Consider the following 17,564-nt stretch of genomic DNA (forward strand, 5'->3'; position numbering starts at 1 on the left):
TTATAAAGGATTTGTAAGCTGGCATTACGTGACTCTGTGCAGAAGAGCTGACACCAAGAGCACTTTGAGGGAGGGCAGGGATGATTTAATTACCTTTTTTAGGGAAGAGGTGGGCATTTTAACTATTTTTATCTCCTCTCCATGACTCTCTTTAAGCCCCTGGCAGAAACGTAAAAGGAAATTTGCAAAAACCACAAGCGATCAGGTGCTCCTGCAGCCACCCTAGGAGTAGTGCATGCAAACAGAGCTGATGTCTTCCTCTGCTGTTCTCAGCCTCTCCCTGCCCACTCAGAAACGGACTTCTCCCAGTGTGTCTTTGAGGTGAGGAAGTACCTTCTCATCATACAATTGGGGAAGCAAGATGCAGGAAAAGCTCACTTCCCCAGGCTGCGCTGGGGACTGTCCCAGTGGAGCTGGGAAATGCATGTTCTGTCTGCGGCCACAGCAGTGAAAGAAACAGCACTGGGACTGCCCCCCAGCACAGAGCAGGGTGGCAGTGGCTTCTGTCCCTGTGCTGAGCTCCCTGCCATGGGACAGGACCTTAAACTAAACAAGTCCATCTCAAAAGCAATACTTCTGACTGTGCCTGCAGAGGCTGGCACAGGTTTCACTTGAGCACAGAGATGCTGTTGTATTTTCACCAGAAGGAAGGATTAAGAACTGTAATGGCATATGAGTGATCACATACTGATCACTGCCTACTTTAAATATACATCATGAAGACTACAGAGAGGATATCTTTTGAAAAACACGGGACTATTAACGCATGGCTTGCTCCTTTCAGGATCAGTTGCTCTACAACATGTCTTAAACTGCTGGTTCCTGACTGTATTTCACTTTCACTTTACCCTGAATTTAGCTAATCTTGCACCTGATAAAATTCAGACAATCAAAATTCTTTGGCATTTTAACCTTAATGTCATCACTTGTTGTTACAAGATACCTTGCTCATCTCTCTAACAGAGTGTTTGAGCCCTGAGTTTTTATGTACTGCTCATCCCTTACACATCTGTCTAATCTGTTTAGCTGTGAAACCTTCAGGATGACCTCAAGGTCATTTCAGCACCAATTTCAAAATATTTCAAGCTCAGTCACTAATGCCTTTGTGCTAAAATAAACACACTTTGCTTAGCAGCTGATAATAGGCAGCATCAGGCAGCAATCCCAGGATGCTGATGCCTCTCTCCTTTTGAAGTTCATACAGAGGAGGGGTTTAACCAGGGACTTGCATTGGCCCAAGGAGGGTCTAGGGAGAGGCATCATTTACTTGCTGGGGAGTTGTACTCAACTTTCTAAGCTGCTTTTCTATTTATTTATTTATTTATTTAAAGGACAATGGGATCACAAACCCATGCTTAAGGACAAGAGATAGCTCTAAATGCCTACAGTGGTGCAAGGCCACATCCAGAGGATGAGGATGCAAAACCAGGGCCCTGCATTGCTAGGGAGGCAGTGTGAGGACCTCACTTATCCCTTATCTAAGCACCACAGAACACCCTGTGGTATCTGCACAGCAGATGAGCAAAAATCACTGCTGATTGGCAGCTGCTCCTGAGTCCCTTACACGCTGACAGCCCTGGGCCTCTGTCGTCACAAAAATCAGTCCTTTTCAGAGTACCACAGAAATCTGAGATACATTTGGACATACGATTTCTGATTGAAAGAAGCTCCTCCTCAGTCCTGGGTGACTCAGGCTCAAGCTACAGCCCTTCCCCCAGTTTTCATTCTTCCCATGTAAATCTGTGAGGACAAGTGGATTGAAGAACCTGCTCTGCTCCACACACACTCTGCAGGCAGTAAAATGGGTGCAGCCAGAGCCCAGAGACCTTGGCTCCTCCCTACCATTCAAAAGTCCCTGATGCCCTCAGTACATGAGACCCACCAGTTCCTGGCCAGCACGTGTGCTTTTGGAGCCTTCCATGGATACCCTGCTGACAGGCAGGGCAGTATGGTGTCCTACCATGCACTGCAGACCAGGCCAAGTATCAGAGAGCTCTACTTAATTTCTGCCATCTGTCCCATTTCTGCTGGCCACCATTAAAGCTGGAGGCAGCACTGAGGCTGACACAGAAGTGTCAATACTTCCAATGAATGTGGTCTTGAACTGGGCCTGCACAAAAGGGTCCCTTAAATGCCTGCACATCCTCCATGCTTATTCAAAATCAGGTAAGCTCAGACTGTGATCAACCAGCAGACATCCCAGGACAGACCACGGTCATGGTGAAAACATGGGCAGGAGGATAGGATATCTCTGAGAAGAAACTGTGCTAGGTCACAGTAGCTCCACTACCATGTAAGATGTTCAGTCTGTCTCTTAACTACATCAGCTGTACCGTAAGACTGCAAAAAGAACCCTCTGTGCTCTCACCATACACTTCAGGCAGTAAAAAAAACAAACAACCCAACCAAAAAAACAAAACTCTGAGAAAAAGATCTAATGCCTGAAAAAGCCGAAAATATGCTCTGGCACACATAAGAAAGGTCAGCTGCCGCTAACAGCAATGCAACCCCTGGTGAGCAAAAACGGATCCCCAGAGGGAAACACACTGCAAAACCACAGCACACCACACAACTGAGCAACAGCTCTGCTGTGCTGGTGGCAAACCGTTGCAGGAAGATATTCAAGAGTTCTTTTTAGAGAAAACCCTTAGAAGCTTCAAAATTCAGAGGTAAGATACAGTCACCCTGGGACAAAGTGGTGCTACGATCCAGGATGTCCCTGAATGAGTAATTGCTTTTCAGGCCAGTGCTCAGCCACTGTGCATCACACCAGGGACTCCTGCCCCGTTCCCCAAAACGCACCAAAACTAGGTGGCCATTAAAGCTGGCCTCTCACCCTGTCACCCAGTGACTGCCATCGAAATGCACAGGGCCTCAAAGGAGGAAAGAGGGTATCTCTGTGATCTTGGTGAATGTAACTTCACATCGAAACTACATGAGAGAGCATTTTTAAATTTCTCTAGGTATGGAAAGGGCCTCAGTGATTGCTGAGACACTACTCAGAAAATTACTCACAGGTACCATTGTAAGAAACCTCCTAAGAAATTTACATCATGACTAATCTTAAGCCTGTTCTTAACAGAAAACAGTACTTCGAAGATGACATTATAAAATAAAAAACTGGAAAGATTTGAAATTGTATTCCACTAAAGTTTTCAACTTTTTTTATCACATTGTCCTAATGATTTCAGACTTTTATCCAGCACTACAACACGTGCAATTGACTGAAACCACTAGCAAATTGTAAGTCCCTGACTGCATTCCCTTGTGTGAGCTGAACACTTGTACCTTTCCATCAAAGATATCTACAGAGGACACCTGACCCACGCCAAAGTCCCTTCAGCTCAGACCCCAAATCACTGCTGCCCTGAAATCTGGTCGAGGAGAGGAACAAGTACTGTCACTCTTCTGTAAAATCTGCCCTGCTTTTCTCTTCTACAGCAAGCACTTCTTATGAACAACAGAATTTTTCACCAGTGAGCTCAGAGATTGAAGATAAAAAGACAGCAAGAGCATAGCAGCAATTTAGGTTGAGGATGGATTATTGGCAATGCTTTGCACTCTCCACTTTGAAAATCTGCACATTTCTGAAGCACAGTAGTGAATTTATATCCAATGAAAGGCAGTAAATTCTGCCTCCACTAGAAGAGATGGCAGTTTCTGCATCTGAAGATAACCATGCACATGCACGTGCCTCAGGGAAATTCACTTGGCAAGGCTGGCTATCCTGCTGTCTGGAATTAAATCACGTGCAGAATAAGGTGACTTTCTGCTTGTAGAGTTACTCAGAGGTGCCAACAAAAACCAGGGCCTTGTTGTTCCAGGAGTTACATAGCAATTCAGGACATGCTTATTCAAAACAACTAGCCCAAAGGCAACAAGAACTGCATTGCTCTAAGTAACCATGCTTTATAATCACTGCAGCAAGACTAATTAGTCCAAGCAGAGGGCTATGCTTGCAGAGAACACCGCTTCAACAGCTTAGCTACCTAGTTCAGTAAATGACTCTTGATACCTCTAAACACAACTATGTTGTGAAATACTGAATAAAAAATATATATACCCAGAGGGTGGTAAAAGGCAGACAGTTATTTCAAGCTCTGTCACCACAACAGCAGCCTGTTAACCCCACACAGACATCAAAATTAATCTGAGCTTACAAAAACTAAAAAGAAAATAAACTAGTGCAGTGATGTTGACATGTCAAAGGTTGAATTCTGTAATCTGGCAAACGTGCAAGGTTTCCAGCTCTCCCCAGTAAGGGTCCAAAATCTGGTCCTCACTTTGGCCCTTGTGTTGCAGCTCAACATCAAACCTTCCTTCAAACCACCTTGCAATCAGTTCTTTCTTTCTGATTTCCTTCCTTGGCTTCTGATTTCCTTCACAGTCATCTCTGACACTTCCCTTGCACTTTTTTAGCTTTCAGATTTCCTCTGAGGACTAAGTGGTTCAAGTACAAGTCCCTTATGCTCTAAATTACACTGCTAGGAGAGCTAAAAAGGCCTGTTTTCCAGACAACCTGTGGCAGTCAGATATAAGCCTGGCTGAATCCTAGAGAAAACACTAAAACACCCCATTAGGTTAGAGTGATACTGTCTCCTTAAATGAAGATAATTTATAAGGTCTCCTTACTCCTAAACAGTAAATAACATCTTGAAACACTTGTATATTTTGTGTTCTGAGGAGGTATATAGTAGTTATTTAACTTAAATAGTTAACATCTTACAAACCATTTGACAGCTACAAGTGTTTGTCCAACAAGCTGAAAAATAAAAAAAAACAACCAACCAAAACCCAAGACGGAAACAGACACCTTGAGCTTGCAGGAAACACTTGTATGTGTTTTGGGGCCTTTTTTTTTTTTAACCTACTTTCATGGCCCTCCTGTAATGCCAATATCATTTATTACTAATCCTGCAGAAAGAGCCTGAAGTTTTTTTGCTCTCCCTCTCTGCAAAAGGCTGCCTTGTTTGTGCCTCTGCCCTGTAACAAACAAGAAGATAAATGAGACGTTTATGCCAAAGTAATAATTCTAAATCTGTTGTTTTGACCTCTAAGCCAAATTTTCTGCATTACATGCCATGGGCTCAGATAAAACAGTACATTTTTTTCCTGCCAACTGAACCCTGTAATGTGTGCACAGCTCTGTTCAACAAATTGCTCTATCATTTATCTCTGAACATATGTGTATTGGGAAGCAAAGAGTGGAGGAAATTTGGCACTATGAGGTATCACTCCCCCCCAACCCCTTGCTTCTTAGACCTTCTTGGTTTTCTCCGTCAGTGAAACCAACACACATTTGGAAAGAAATCCAACTACAAGCAAAATTAGAAATCCTCCCTAAAATGAAAACAGCAGGACAGTGGTTATAAATATCTGGAGGACAATATGCTTTACCTTAATAGGTAATTTTGTATATTTTATTTATTGGAGTAGAGGATAGTCAGTGTTCCATCTGAGCAGAAATTTTAGGACTGAAATCATGAGCAACCTTGCCTTCTCAAAGTCAAGTTTGTTCTGGATGGTGTCCAAGATGATCTCCACTTGACCTTAAAAGCACTACTTACTTTTTAGCTAGAAACCAGAGTTTCCGCTGGACAGGCAACACTGTCCAAACAAATATTTATTTTTCTGGCAGATAAAATGGTCTCATCACATCTACTGCAGCGACACAGACGACAGAAAACCTGCAGAGAGGCATGTGTTCTCCCTGGGTGAACGACAGAGCTGTGTGTCCTTTGTCCCCACAGCAGCTGATGGTCTGTGAGACTGGGAAATTACTTCAGTCTGCAAAAGGGGGGGATTCCCCTCGGGTACATTTCCTCCCTGAGCGCAGGGCAGGACGGCATGTACCACCCCAGGCATCATGAGTCAAGCAGCCACAGTGCAGAGAGGCTTGATGAATCAGAACCAGCCAGGCAGCAAAGCCCTGTAGCAAGCGAGTGGTGCATGAAGGCCATGCAGAGCACGGAGGCAGTGCAGGAAACCACCCCCAGCTCTGGACCGATTCTTGCAAGCCTTGCCGCCCGTAGAGGTTTGTGCACGTGAGGCAGACACCACTGCTGTGGGGGCCTCCCTCCGGTGACACTCTTCTCAGAGTGCTGGGAATGCCACGCCACCACACACCCTCCCCTCCATCCATCCATGTCACCCTGCTGGCTGCCGCTACTTCCAGTTTCCATCTTGGTACAGACACTGCCACAACGGGAAGGACTTGAGCTTTCATGACTGGTTGCTGTCCTGAACATAACAAGGTGAATTAGGCTCTCTCTTATCCGCCCATGACTTCCATTCCCCTTCTTTATTTTGTATTGGAATACAGTATTTTCTACTCAGAGAAATATTATTATTGATCCAGGTTCCCCGATCTTTTTTCCCCTACCCACCATCTTCCCTAGCTTTATTTTTTAATTTTACTTTCCATTTAAAAACCTGTGTCCCAACACATCTACTCAGCACATTTCTCAATTACAGCCTGGGTAAGAGAGAAAATGGGCTACACTTTGCTAGCCTGAGCTTCTTTCCACCTTTTTCATCTCACCTGACATCCACATCTTTTTGTCTTGCATTGGAAACCTTTTGGAAAGGCTTGACTTTTAGAATAAGCAGCAAATAGCTGTTCTTTCAACCCACCTCATTAGAAATGGGATTAAGCTAATTTTTAGCCAAATACAGACAAACATAAACAGAAATAACCATGGATACCTCTGCAATCACAAGTACCTTTCTAATGCTGGTCTCCAAATAAAGATTGTAAAATTCATTCTAAAAGGAGGATTGAAAGCGTTTCTTTCTAAAGCACCAGTTGCACAGTAGTAATTTTAGAAATTTAAGACAGCTTGAACCTGCTGCTGGATTATTTTTAACAAGAGCTTTGGGTACAAGGGCAGCTCAGAGGCGTCCTGGCCATAGAGGGCGAGAGGTCCCTAAAGCAAAGCCCTGGTTGCAGCCAGGAATCCTCTCCATGACAGGAGATTAATGAATTAATTTTGAATTAATTTATAAGAGAGGACAGAAGAGTGAGATGCTGTCTTCTGAGCCTTTAGGAAACTGCCGCTACATGCAAAGATCACTTTTTCTTTTTCAGTTTTCAGTTGGATGATGGTGAAGTGCTATACTGAAAACATAGGTGAGGCAGGGCAGCTGGTGTTGGACAGCTGAGCACAGTTCAAGGTTCAGCTATTATTAAAAAGCATACACATCTTTCTATATTTATTCCCACTTTGGAGCTCCAAATAAAACACATGCAGTCCCAATGAGTTTACAACTCTAAAATACAACCCAGGAGAAAAACCCTAAGCCTCATCTGGGAAAACCAAACTCATATATACAAAATCAGCAGAAGATTATTTTTTTTCTGCCACCACATATACAGATACATTTCTAAAAATACGCTACTAGAGCTGGAGTTAAACATAATAAAATAGAAAAATCACTGTCTTACAAACACAGCCACGATTTAAAATCAGGTGGCCTGTTCCTCACCCCAGCTCCATCACAGACCTCATTGAAAAGCCGCTTAGGAGGATCCACACATTGCAGTATGCTGCACGCTCCAGCAAGCTTCAGATGGGGGTCTGACAAGCAGCAGGGAGGTCAGGAGGGCCACCTGAACTATTTACTCTGTTTCTTGGGTAGATTTCACAGGGCTCATCATTGCTGCTCCCAGCCTGATACGTCTGCACAATAACCAGTTCCGCTGGCCTTCCTGGGGTCCTCAGACTGAAAGGCCAGAGTGGCTGTGAAGAACCCTCTATGTGCTAGCTAAGGCATATTCACTGCCACTTTGAAAAAATACTCATGTAAGTAAAAAAAAATGTGGCTATAACTGAGAGGCAGAGGAACGAAAACAACCATCCCCCATATCAGAAGGCAGAAGCCTGGCACAATCCAAAATAGTTTTTCTACGTGCCTCGCAACAACCCATTTAAAAACAAACAGCAGCCACCACCACCACCAAAACAAACAGCTGTGGCAGACTCCATGTGGCACATAATTCAATATCCACCTTCTTTTTTCCCCCCTATTTACACCAGAAAAATGTTAAGCCCAAAGAGTTAGCTCCAGGGCCTGGCCCCGTGGCAGTACCCCTGGTACTCACTGCAGGCTCCGCAGGTGAAGCAGCTGTCGTGGTAGAGGTTGCCCATGGCCTGGCAAGCCTGGTTTGCTCCATACACCCCCTTGCTGCACTTCACACAGGTGCCTGAAAGAGAGAACAGGGAGACAGAGGTCAGAAGTGGGACCCAAGGGGGCGTCTGGGGTCACTGGTCGGGTGACAGCACATGTAGTTCATCATAGTGGCTTGACAGCTTAGGACCATGTGGTTCACTGAAGCCACAAGATGCAGGTGACACCAGTGGTACCTGCCCTGAGAGACACTGTTAACAGTGGTCACAACAGTCATCAAACCTCCACGGTGTAAGACTCTTGCAAAAAAATAAACGGCCCAAGAACAGCCCTGTCCGGCTACAGCAAAATCTCTTTCCTTCTCCCATCCTTCCCAACAACCTTTATACACATCTAACCTCCTTTAAGGACCCTCACAAAAGCCCGGGTATTAGTAAGTGGTGCTCAGAGCTGGTCACAGACCAATAGTTTCTGCTACTTATCATATAAGATAAGCTTGATGGTTGCAATTGATGTGAGAAAAACACGTCTCTTCACATAGTTCCCCCAGTCGTTTCTGCTGAAGGGCCTCAAGATTTCCCACTGAAACAGAGCTGGACTACATGACAACTACCTCTCTTCCCTCTGTCAGTCACACAGGTGCTATCTACAAACCACCTGTCTGCAGACATTCCTCTCGTCTCTGGCAGGACAAGGCAAGAAAAAAGTCAGTTTTAAGGAGAGGATAGCTGCTGGTGGCAGCAGCCGAGCAGGGCTGACTCTCAGGTGGCCAGTGGTCGTGATGGAGAGCCAAGGAAAGCACACACAATCAACTTCTGGCTATAAACTGTCCCGAGTGCAAGCTCCAGCTGTTCTTCCTACTCAGGCTTCCCTGCCACCACCATTACCTAGAGACCAGAGTCAGCTCTGGAGCTCCAGAGGAGGGAGATGACTGCGCTCAGCTTCTTGCTGGCACAGCCAAGCACCTTTCCACTAGCACCCACCCTGGGTGTGGGGCTACAGCCCAAAACCCAAGCTGGGCAGAGAGCATAGGATGAGGATTTCCACCTCATGAGGAAGACTCTGGGACCCTCCAGGCCTACCTGGAGTGGCTGGGAATAGCAGCAGTGGAGCAGATGCACAGTGGGGATGGTGGAGAGGGACTGCAGGGAGAAGACTTTAGCACTGCAGGTTCGCAGAGGTTGTTATGTGTTCACCTGGGACTTCTCAAATCTCACCACAGTCCCACGTGAAACTATTTTGATAACAGAGTAAGAAGTGACAACTTTCATGCCCCCTACGCTAGCAGGATCTGCTCCCTCCACCTTGCAAGGAAAAATGCAGCAAGGGTACCCAAACCCACTAATTTGCCCTAGAGACAAAGTCAATTACCAAGGAAAATGTCACATCAGGCACCCTTACTGACTTCAGTATCACCCTGTGATTGTGATAGATCACTTCTAGAGCAGCATCACCCTTTAACTACACCTAAATAAGAAACTTTAACTTGTGTTCAAGCAAGTAAACACAGATCTACCCGAAAGGGGCAGCGTGAAGGAAAAACAGATGATGTGTTTCTGTCTCTGATCCATGACGACTCTGATGTGACTACACCTTCAGGTCTCTCCTTCCACTGCTGACTCTTAAACTCCCTGGGGCAAGGGACTGTTGGTCACATCTTGCTCCTACTGGCCCAAGAAGAGGGACAGCATCATCTTGCTGGAGATCCTTAGTTATGCTGTGGTTAATAAAACATGGCTTCTTTTGGGGCACCACAAGCTCCAGAGTAATTGGAAAGGTCTGGAGAAAGTCAGGAAGAAACCCAACATGCTTACGACACTGCTGAAAAGTAACTCCCAACTCTGCCAGCACCACGCTGGCACTCCCAGGGTGAGTAACAATTTCTTCCTGCACCCAATAGCCGTGGCCATCAGTTTTCACACTCCAGGGATGAAAACACTCAGGAGTCCTTCGCAGTAGCATACACACGGTTGCTGGAAAGCAGATACTTGATTTTCCCTGAGCAGACCTGGCTCTCTGTGGTGCAGCTGCCTGTGTGCATTCAACCAGCACGCTGAAAGCTGCCCTAGTGCTGCGCCAAGCCCCGCTGCACTCGGAGCCAGAGTCCACACTGACACAAACCTGGACGGAAGGCTGCAGAAAATAATTAGTTACTTTGTTTTGTCCAAATCCAACCCTAACTGAAACACTACCTTGGCTGCGGGCCCACCCCAGCACACAGACTGGCACCGAGTGAGCAAAACTTGCTAGTTCTTTTTGAACCGAGAAGGTTTATCTCATTTATTGAAAGAAACATTTTACGAAAGCAAAAGATAAATCATGCAGGCATTAAAGAAAGATTAAAAAAAAAAAAAGTCAAGGCAAAGATAAGAAAATTTGCCTCTTCAAATAGATATGCTCTCCCAGGAATGCACACATTCAGCAGCAGCCTGAGTTTTTGTGCAATGATCTGACACAAGAACTAAAGACTCAAAATTCTCTCTTCACTACAGCAATGCTGAGCACAAAGTTTCGAGACCAGAAAAGCATCCAATTTTCCACGACACCCACCAAGCTTTCCACAAAGCCAATGTATTTATTGCGCTGCAAGTGCTGCATTTTCCCCTTCTCTGTGCCAATGAGTGGCTCCTCCAGAAAAATTCACCAGCGTGCTCCTATTTCCTCCTTTCCACAAAGCACCCGGGTGACACTGGCTATGGATGAGCAGCGAGAAGAAGCAGGAGGCAGAAGGCACAGCAGCTGAGTGCAGGCACAGCGCCCAGTAAAGACGCTGGCAGGCATAAGCCACTACGAAATACGCTAATGCAAACCCCATGGAGGGCAGAAATTGCCTCTGCTGTCTCCTGTCCATCCCATTAAGCTCCAGAACGTAGGCACTGTCTCTGTGGGTTCCCCAGTGGGACAGATGACAGTCTGGCCAGATCCTCCAAGAGCTGCCCAGGCTCTTGCATCCATACCGAAACTTTCCTCCACCTCTCAACCCTACACCAACCTCATCACCCTTCCTCCTTCCTTTCAGTACATACTCCATTTCATACCCTGATTAACTCTTTTGCCCACTTCTTTAAAAATTTAGGCCCCTAAAACAGGGAAAATAAAGTCACAGAATGAAAGGGCTTTTAAAATAAATCGACAACGTTGTCTGTAAAAACTATAATGTGATAAATTGCTCAACTATGTAGTAACCAGCCATGCTATAAATATTCATGCATGTCCTGTGCCAAGGCTGACAATTGAAAAATGGCATTATGGCACATCTGTATCTTGTTTATGTTCTTGCATGTATCTGCTACATCTTATTTGAAAGCCTATTAAATCTCAGTAGCAAGTGGAATTACTCTATAAAGAAGTCTTTGCTTTTTCCAAATACAATATTCTAAAGTATTTTAAGCAACCTACTCGAGCCTTCATCTCTGATTCTCAGCACACCTCTCTGAAAACGCAAAAAAAAAAAAAAAAGGTGATTTTTATCGACTTTTCATTTCTTTCTGCCTTTTTTTACCATTTACTGCTGCTGTCACAATGATCCTGTTTTTTTGGCTTAGGCTATGCAAGGGAAAAGCAATACCTGTTGCTGACGGCAGCCAGTCGCTGAGCTCAGCAACACGTGTGCGAAGCCAGCCTGATGGAAGGCGGCGTAACAGGGGCCACCTCCAACCCCATCCCACTGCAAAACAGGCTCTGTGCCCTGCTCCACGCCAGCTCCAGCAACTATTTCCCGAAACAGTGCTGAGTGTGCTTTCTGCTAGCCAGGGCGTAGTGTTAAAATGTCAGCAGCATCAGTCCAGCCCCACATGCCACCGACACTAGTCAGCAATTCCGGGTAATTTTCTTGGCATGGAGCAGCTTTTAGCAGAGACTTCTGTCCTTAGCTCGAAGAAGAGCGATCCTGAGTAGTTACAGCTTAGCAAGATGCCCGATTCCTGTGCTCAGTAACTTTGCCACACTTAACAAGAGTTCATGCAAGCATCGATTTGAGCAGATATGCCCTCTGAAATTACAGGTTTGAACCTCAGACGACGTTATTAAGAAGAAATGAAAGGTTTCTCTTTTACCACCAGGATGACAAACCCAGAGCACCACATATGCACTGCACCAGTAGATTCATGCCCAAGTGCACGAGCAGAATGGTAGCCAGATCTGGAAAGGGAAAGGGATGGAAACTGCTGATTTCGGTTCAATTTCTGCCGGCAGGGCAGCCGGGCCCCGGACAACAAAGAAATCTCTGTTCCCTTTCGCATCATGCGGCAAGCAACCGCCCGCGCTGCAGCTGAGTGTCTGAACAAAGGGACCTTTGGGGCAGAGCTGGGACCGAAAACATGCCCTGTAAGCCACTTCCCGGCACTTGCCATGCTCCATCTCTGCACTGCAAACCAGGAGGGCTGTCACCAGGAACAGCCTCAGCTCACGTGACCAAACAGGTTTGATGCAGACCTCAAGGGCTGTCAGAAATGAAAGTGAACCCGGTGCTCAGTCTGAAATGTCAGTCCCACCCTCAAAGTTCAACAAGTGCATTTCCATTTACCACTAGACCCTAAGCTGCTGGAGAAATTTTTTCCTCCAAGTGTTGCTATTTCACACTCAACAGAAGGAGCTCAGTTACTTACTATATCCCACTCACTGAAAATTCAACATAAGCCATGATGAACAGCAGCATTTTCTGGGGCTTGTTGGTATGATTTATTTCCACATGCCAAACAAGCATGTGATCCACAAACCAAGAACACAGCTGTGGGTTCTTCCAGCAGCACATCTCTTCTTATCAGCAGCATCCTCTCCTAAGCAACACCCAGTACAGCCCAGCTTTCCTACTCTCCTGACTGGGTTTGCTAAGGCTGCTGCTTAATTTTGAATGGTCAAATGCAATGGTATGCTGCTCCCGTGGTGAGATTTCCTTGCCATGTCAGTTTGGTCCCAGATAAGAGGAATGCAGCAGCAGGATGATTGTGGTGGTGTGGGTTTGCATATGTGGCTAATCCAGAAACAGCACTTGGAAGAGTAAGTCTGTCCTACCCCTTGCACATACTCCATGCGAGCCCCATTTCCACAATCAGATTGACTCTTCTCCAACAGAGAAGAGCCTTTTATCCCTTCCTTACAGAAGAGTGGATTTATGCTGAAGAACCTGCCAGAGACTTTGCACACAAATACCTCTGGTATCACCATTCCCATCTGTCCACAGCTAATCCAGTAGACCCAGAAGCTGTACCTTCACAAGGGTCCTCTCATTAGAATGCTGCTCTGACACTCTGACAGGGAGGACTCTATGAAGGTACAGCTTCTGCATTTCCAGCCCATCTACTTACCCCAGGAGAACCAAACCCTCCACTTGTACACACGTTTCAAAGACTGCTGAGAAAAGCCTTCACCCTGTCATACACAGTGTGATGCTCAGTTCTGGTTTTATTTCAGAATTTAACCAGAACCTGAACTCACCTCCCTGTGGCTCACCATAACCACACACATTGCATGCCTTCACTATGCCGTTATCCACTACTGTGCCATCGCTCTTGCTGGAGAGGTGATTTCAAGGGGATCTTGAGGCCCGGGTGAGATGAAGTGTGTGGAAAACCTGGCAGTTTGGTTCTGTTCACTACTGTGAACAGTGGTGGCAAAGATGTACAGATACTCTCTGCCCAAAGAACCACAGAGTTGGTAAACACAATTTTTCTGTACCTTTTTTCATGCCATATTCTTGACCCCAGACCTTGCTGCAGACCTTCATGTACACACTGCCAGTGAAGGACAAAAATGCCATCGAACTCACGTCAGTGACATTTTAAGTACCTTACAGTGCTGTCAGAGATTATGATAACTCCAGTGCCACATGAATGAGGCTCCTTATTCCTTCCAATTCCCACTGCCACAGAATCCTGGCTGAAAGGCTGACTGCTCCTCTGCCTCAGCTTCTTCCTTTTTCTTTCCTTCTGATATATTTTTCCTTAGCTTGCAAACCCAGCTGAGCTCCCCAGAGGAAGGGAGGAGAAGTGCATACTGCTGTAATCTTGAAGAAGCATATTACAGGCCAATCCTTATTTGCTTGGTTCCTTGCAGTGAGATAAGCTTTGCAATCCGCACACACCCACTAGCCCAAGTGCCGCGATCCTTCCAGCTTTCCTTGTTCCACCAGGGCCTGTCTCACCCTGCCTATCCCCCTCCTCTCTGCTGCAGGCAGGCACCTCCTTTCAGCTTTGGTACTCTCCCAGGAGCAGGTAGTGAAGGATGCCTCTGCTCATTCCCGGTGGAAATGATGCCGTTATCATCACCCATCACATACAAAACAAACTCAGAGGAACCTTCATTTTAACCAGAAAATTCTCCACTTGCCAGCCCTGAAATGCCCTGGTTGCTGCTGAAGCATCCTGGTGCAGCACCATCAGCAGGGTTCCATAAAGTCCATGGGTGTGTTCAGCCCTAAATGAGCTGCGGCTTCGGCAGTGGTGAAACACTAACGTCACTGTGCACAACACTCTGAAAGAGCACTGCTGGCCTTTGAGCTGCCCACACCCATTCAAAGGTGCTGGGGCTCCAGGTCTCCACAGGGTTGACTGATGCAGCTACTGCTCTGCTTCTTCCAAGGCGAAAAAATCTGCAGACTTTGCTATGAGATCTTCTCTGCCCGACTGCTGGGAAGCATCCCAATTTTTCACTCTGAAACAAGATGCCCAGGGCCCTCCTAAAAAACACCCACAGCTTATCAGTTCTGCTCTAAGTACCAAGGAAGCCAGAATTCAACACCCAACAAACACTTATAACATGAAAAACCCTGAATAAATCCTAAGCTGGCTTGCAGCAACACCTCCTGGGGACACGGGGCCCCTTCCCTGCATGGGAACCAGCCTCTCCAGGGAGCAACTTCAGGTTTTCTCTCCCCAAGCTTAAGACCTGGATGATACCTGAGACTCCCTATGTCCTCCTTGACAGCCCACATAAATCAAGTCAGCACTTCAAAAGCCCTCTTGGGGAACTCAAATTCCTCCAGAGACACGTGAAGCCTATGCAGCTCACACATAGGTCACTATTAAAAAAAAAAAAAAAAAGAAAGAGAATTCTTGGCTTTGTTTGCTTCTTTCCTTTCACTTATTACACATACTCTGAGCAGACAAAAAGCATTCTGCTCAGCAAGCTGGTGCTGACAGACAACCAGGCTGTTACTCCTCAGTGGAGCATCCTACCTGTATCATGCCTAGTGCCTAGCTTGTCCTTTCCTAGGTTTTCATTTACAAACACGCATTTTAACATAGTGAAGGAAAAAGCAGTTCCCTTACTGTGATCAGAATCAATTGTTCATTACAAATATCTGGTCCTGACTGAGACAGACTGAAGGACTGTATGTTAACACGACAGACAATCTCATCTTCAAAAAAATCTCCTTGTTACAAAAGCAGCACACAAAATTAGGAGAACTGAAAACATTTTTGATAAAATACTTCACTCATTTGCACTTCAGTCCTAGTTTAATTTCCTGGCTCCAATGTACTGCAAAGCTGCTGCAATAGATTTCCCTTCACTGGGGGAAAATTCTGCAACAAAACAAACTATTGATCCTTTTTATCACTATTACATAAAAGTATTTATTTTCCATCCTAAAGTTGCTTGCTTGAGGGTAGGGCATAGCAAAAACAGAGTCAGAAGGCCAGCTGGGCCCTTTATTCCTACAAAGGAAGTAAGGTAACTGCAAAAAATGAAAATAAAAGTGAGAAAGAGAGTGGGAGGAGGAGGCTCAGAATTAAAATACCTCAGTACTTGCCCCTTCCTGTTCCTTGGTCTTCTGCAGGGCAGATCTGCTGAGCCATCCCCCACAGAGCTGTGGCTCCACAAAACTTTATTTCTTCCTCTGCCATGACTGCATCGTTTCTTTTTTTCCTCTCCCTCTCTTCCTTCCCAAATTTCTCAGACATTACATTCTGGTGCAAAAACCTCCTGCCAGTAGGATGTCAAAATACCTCACTGGGGCTCAGGCAGCCTCCATTCCACCTCCCTCCCTGGGGCTCACCGGTACCTCAGCTGCCTGACCAGCCGGACTCTCCGTGCTGCCAGAATTACTCCTGCTTCACTATAAATTTCCCATAGGACAAAAGCCTCCTTTTGCCTCTAACCCTTATTTTGTGACAAAAATGTAAAAATAACGTAACCACTGACTGGGTTCCCCTGCTTCCTCACCCAATCCCCACGCACATTTTGGATGAGGTATGATCCAGACAGTTTACTTGCACCGTGAGGAGAAGACACACGCAGCAGGCGCTGTTGCAGAGAACCTGACACGTCTCCAGTGGACCTGAATGCCACCTCCAGAAAAACATCCCCACTTTTGAGCATCGCTTCCCACAAGACTGCTGTCCCAACCCCATCTCCTCTTTGTCCTGGCATTCAGTTGTCCCCCCTGCCCTCACCAAGGCTCCTTGAGCCCATTCAAACCGCGCGCTGTCCGCACGGGACGGAAAGTGCCAAAACACGTTTGCAGGCCAAAACACTCTACTCTACTCAACACATCACTTTTCTGCGACAGGAAAAAAACTGCGCTTGCCCTGCCACGGGGCTGAATCCAGTCTCAGATACTAAACAAACAACCCCAGCACAGCCTTCTGCGGGCAAGTACTGCGGCCTGATGCCAAGAGACACATTTTGTTACGCAATTTGCAGCTGGGCACTCGGTGGGCCCTCCAGCTACATCCCCAAAGTTTAGTGTGAAGCCCTTGTGTGGCTCAGACTGCTGCTGAGCCACCCGCTGACCCCACTGGACAGAATCGTGTGTAACAGCCCCTGTGCAGCCTGAGGTGCAGACCCCTCCTGGGCACCAAGCTGGAGAGTTTAATCTGTCCCTGCTTCTACTTCTGTGACTGCGGATCTAAAACCATGAGGAAAATCCATACACTAGACCTGCTCCTGTTCTTTGGTGAGCTAACTGTGCAGTTTTCAGCCTTCCCAGCAACTCTGGGTTTCCCTCTCCCAAAAGCTGAACTATTTCATCTTCTTGTAAATTGTAAAGTGGCACAGCAGGGAAAGGAAACACTGAATTTGCCCCTCACCTTATGCCATCCTGGCAGGACATTTAATATTCTAACTGGGAGACCCTCGCAGGTAAGTGGTCCCTTTTCACTGCCACGTGCCAGCGATAACCTCTGGTGGACTCCTCGCAAACCCAAGAATTTAGGGAAGAACATGCCACCGCCTGTTTTTCTGCCATCTTCAGGATGCACCAGTCCTTTCAGTGCTGATGGGAACAAGTTGCCAATCCTGGCAACTCTGGGAAACCACGACTCTTCCCATCCCCAAGCAACTCCTCTTGAAAAGATCCCCCAAGCATACAGGGCCGTGGCCACCTCAGTGAGTGGGTGGGTGCCCCCAAGCCTCCCCTGAGCTCTGTGCCCTTCTCCGTGACTGCAGCACACACAGGCACAACTCTTCCGCAGGCTGGATGGCTGCCTTCCTGCCCA

The 17,564-nt window shown here is 46.4% G+C and overlaps 1 protein-coding gene across 1 annotated transcript in view; it reads right to left on the bottom strand.

Moving 5' to 3' along the window:
- LIMD1 (LIM domain containing 1) overlaps positions 1-17,564 on the bottom strand; it is a 32,873-nt gene that overhangs the window by 13,679 nt on the left and 1,630 nt on the right. The window contains exon 2 of the mRNA XM_050317671.1: positions 8,102-8,203. Within this exon, the coding sequence (XP_050173628.1) occupies positions 8,102-8,203 (102 nt within the window). The remainder of the gene's footprint in view (positions 1-8,101; positions 8,204-17,564) is intronic.

This window comes from Myiozetetes cayanensis, unplaced genomic scaffold (assembly GCF_022539395.1).
Source record: "Myiozetetes cayanensis isolate MyiCay16 unplaced genomic scaffold, myiCay2020 scf1, whole genome shotgun sequence".
NCBI classification, from domain to species: Eukaryota; Metazoa; Chordata; class Aves; order Passeriformes; family Tyrannidae; genus Myiozetetes; species Myiozetetes cayanensis.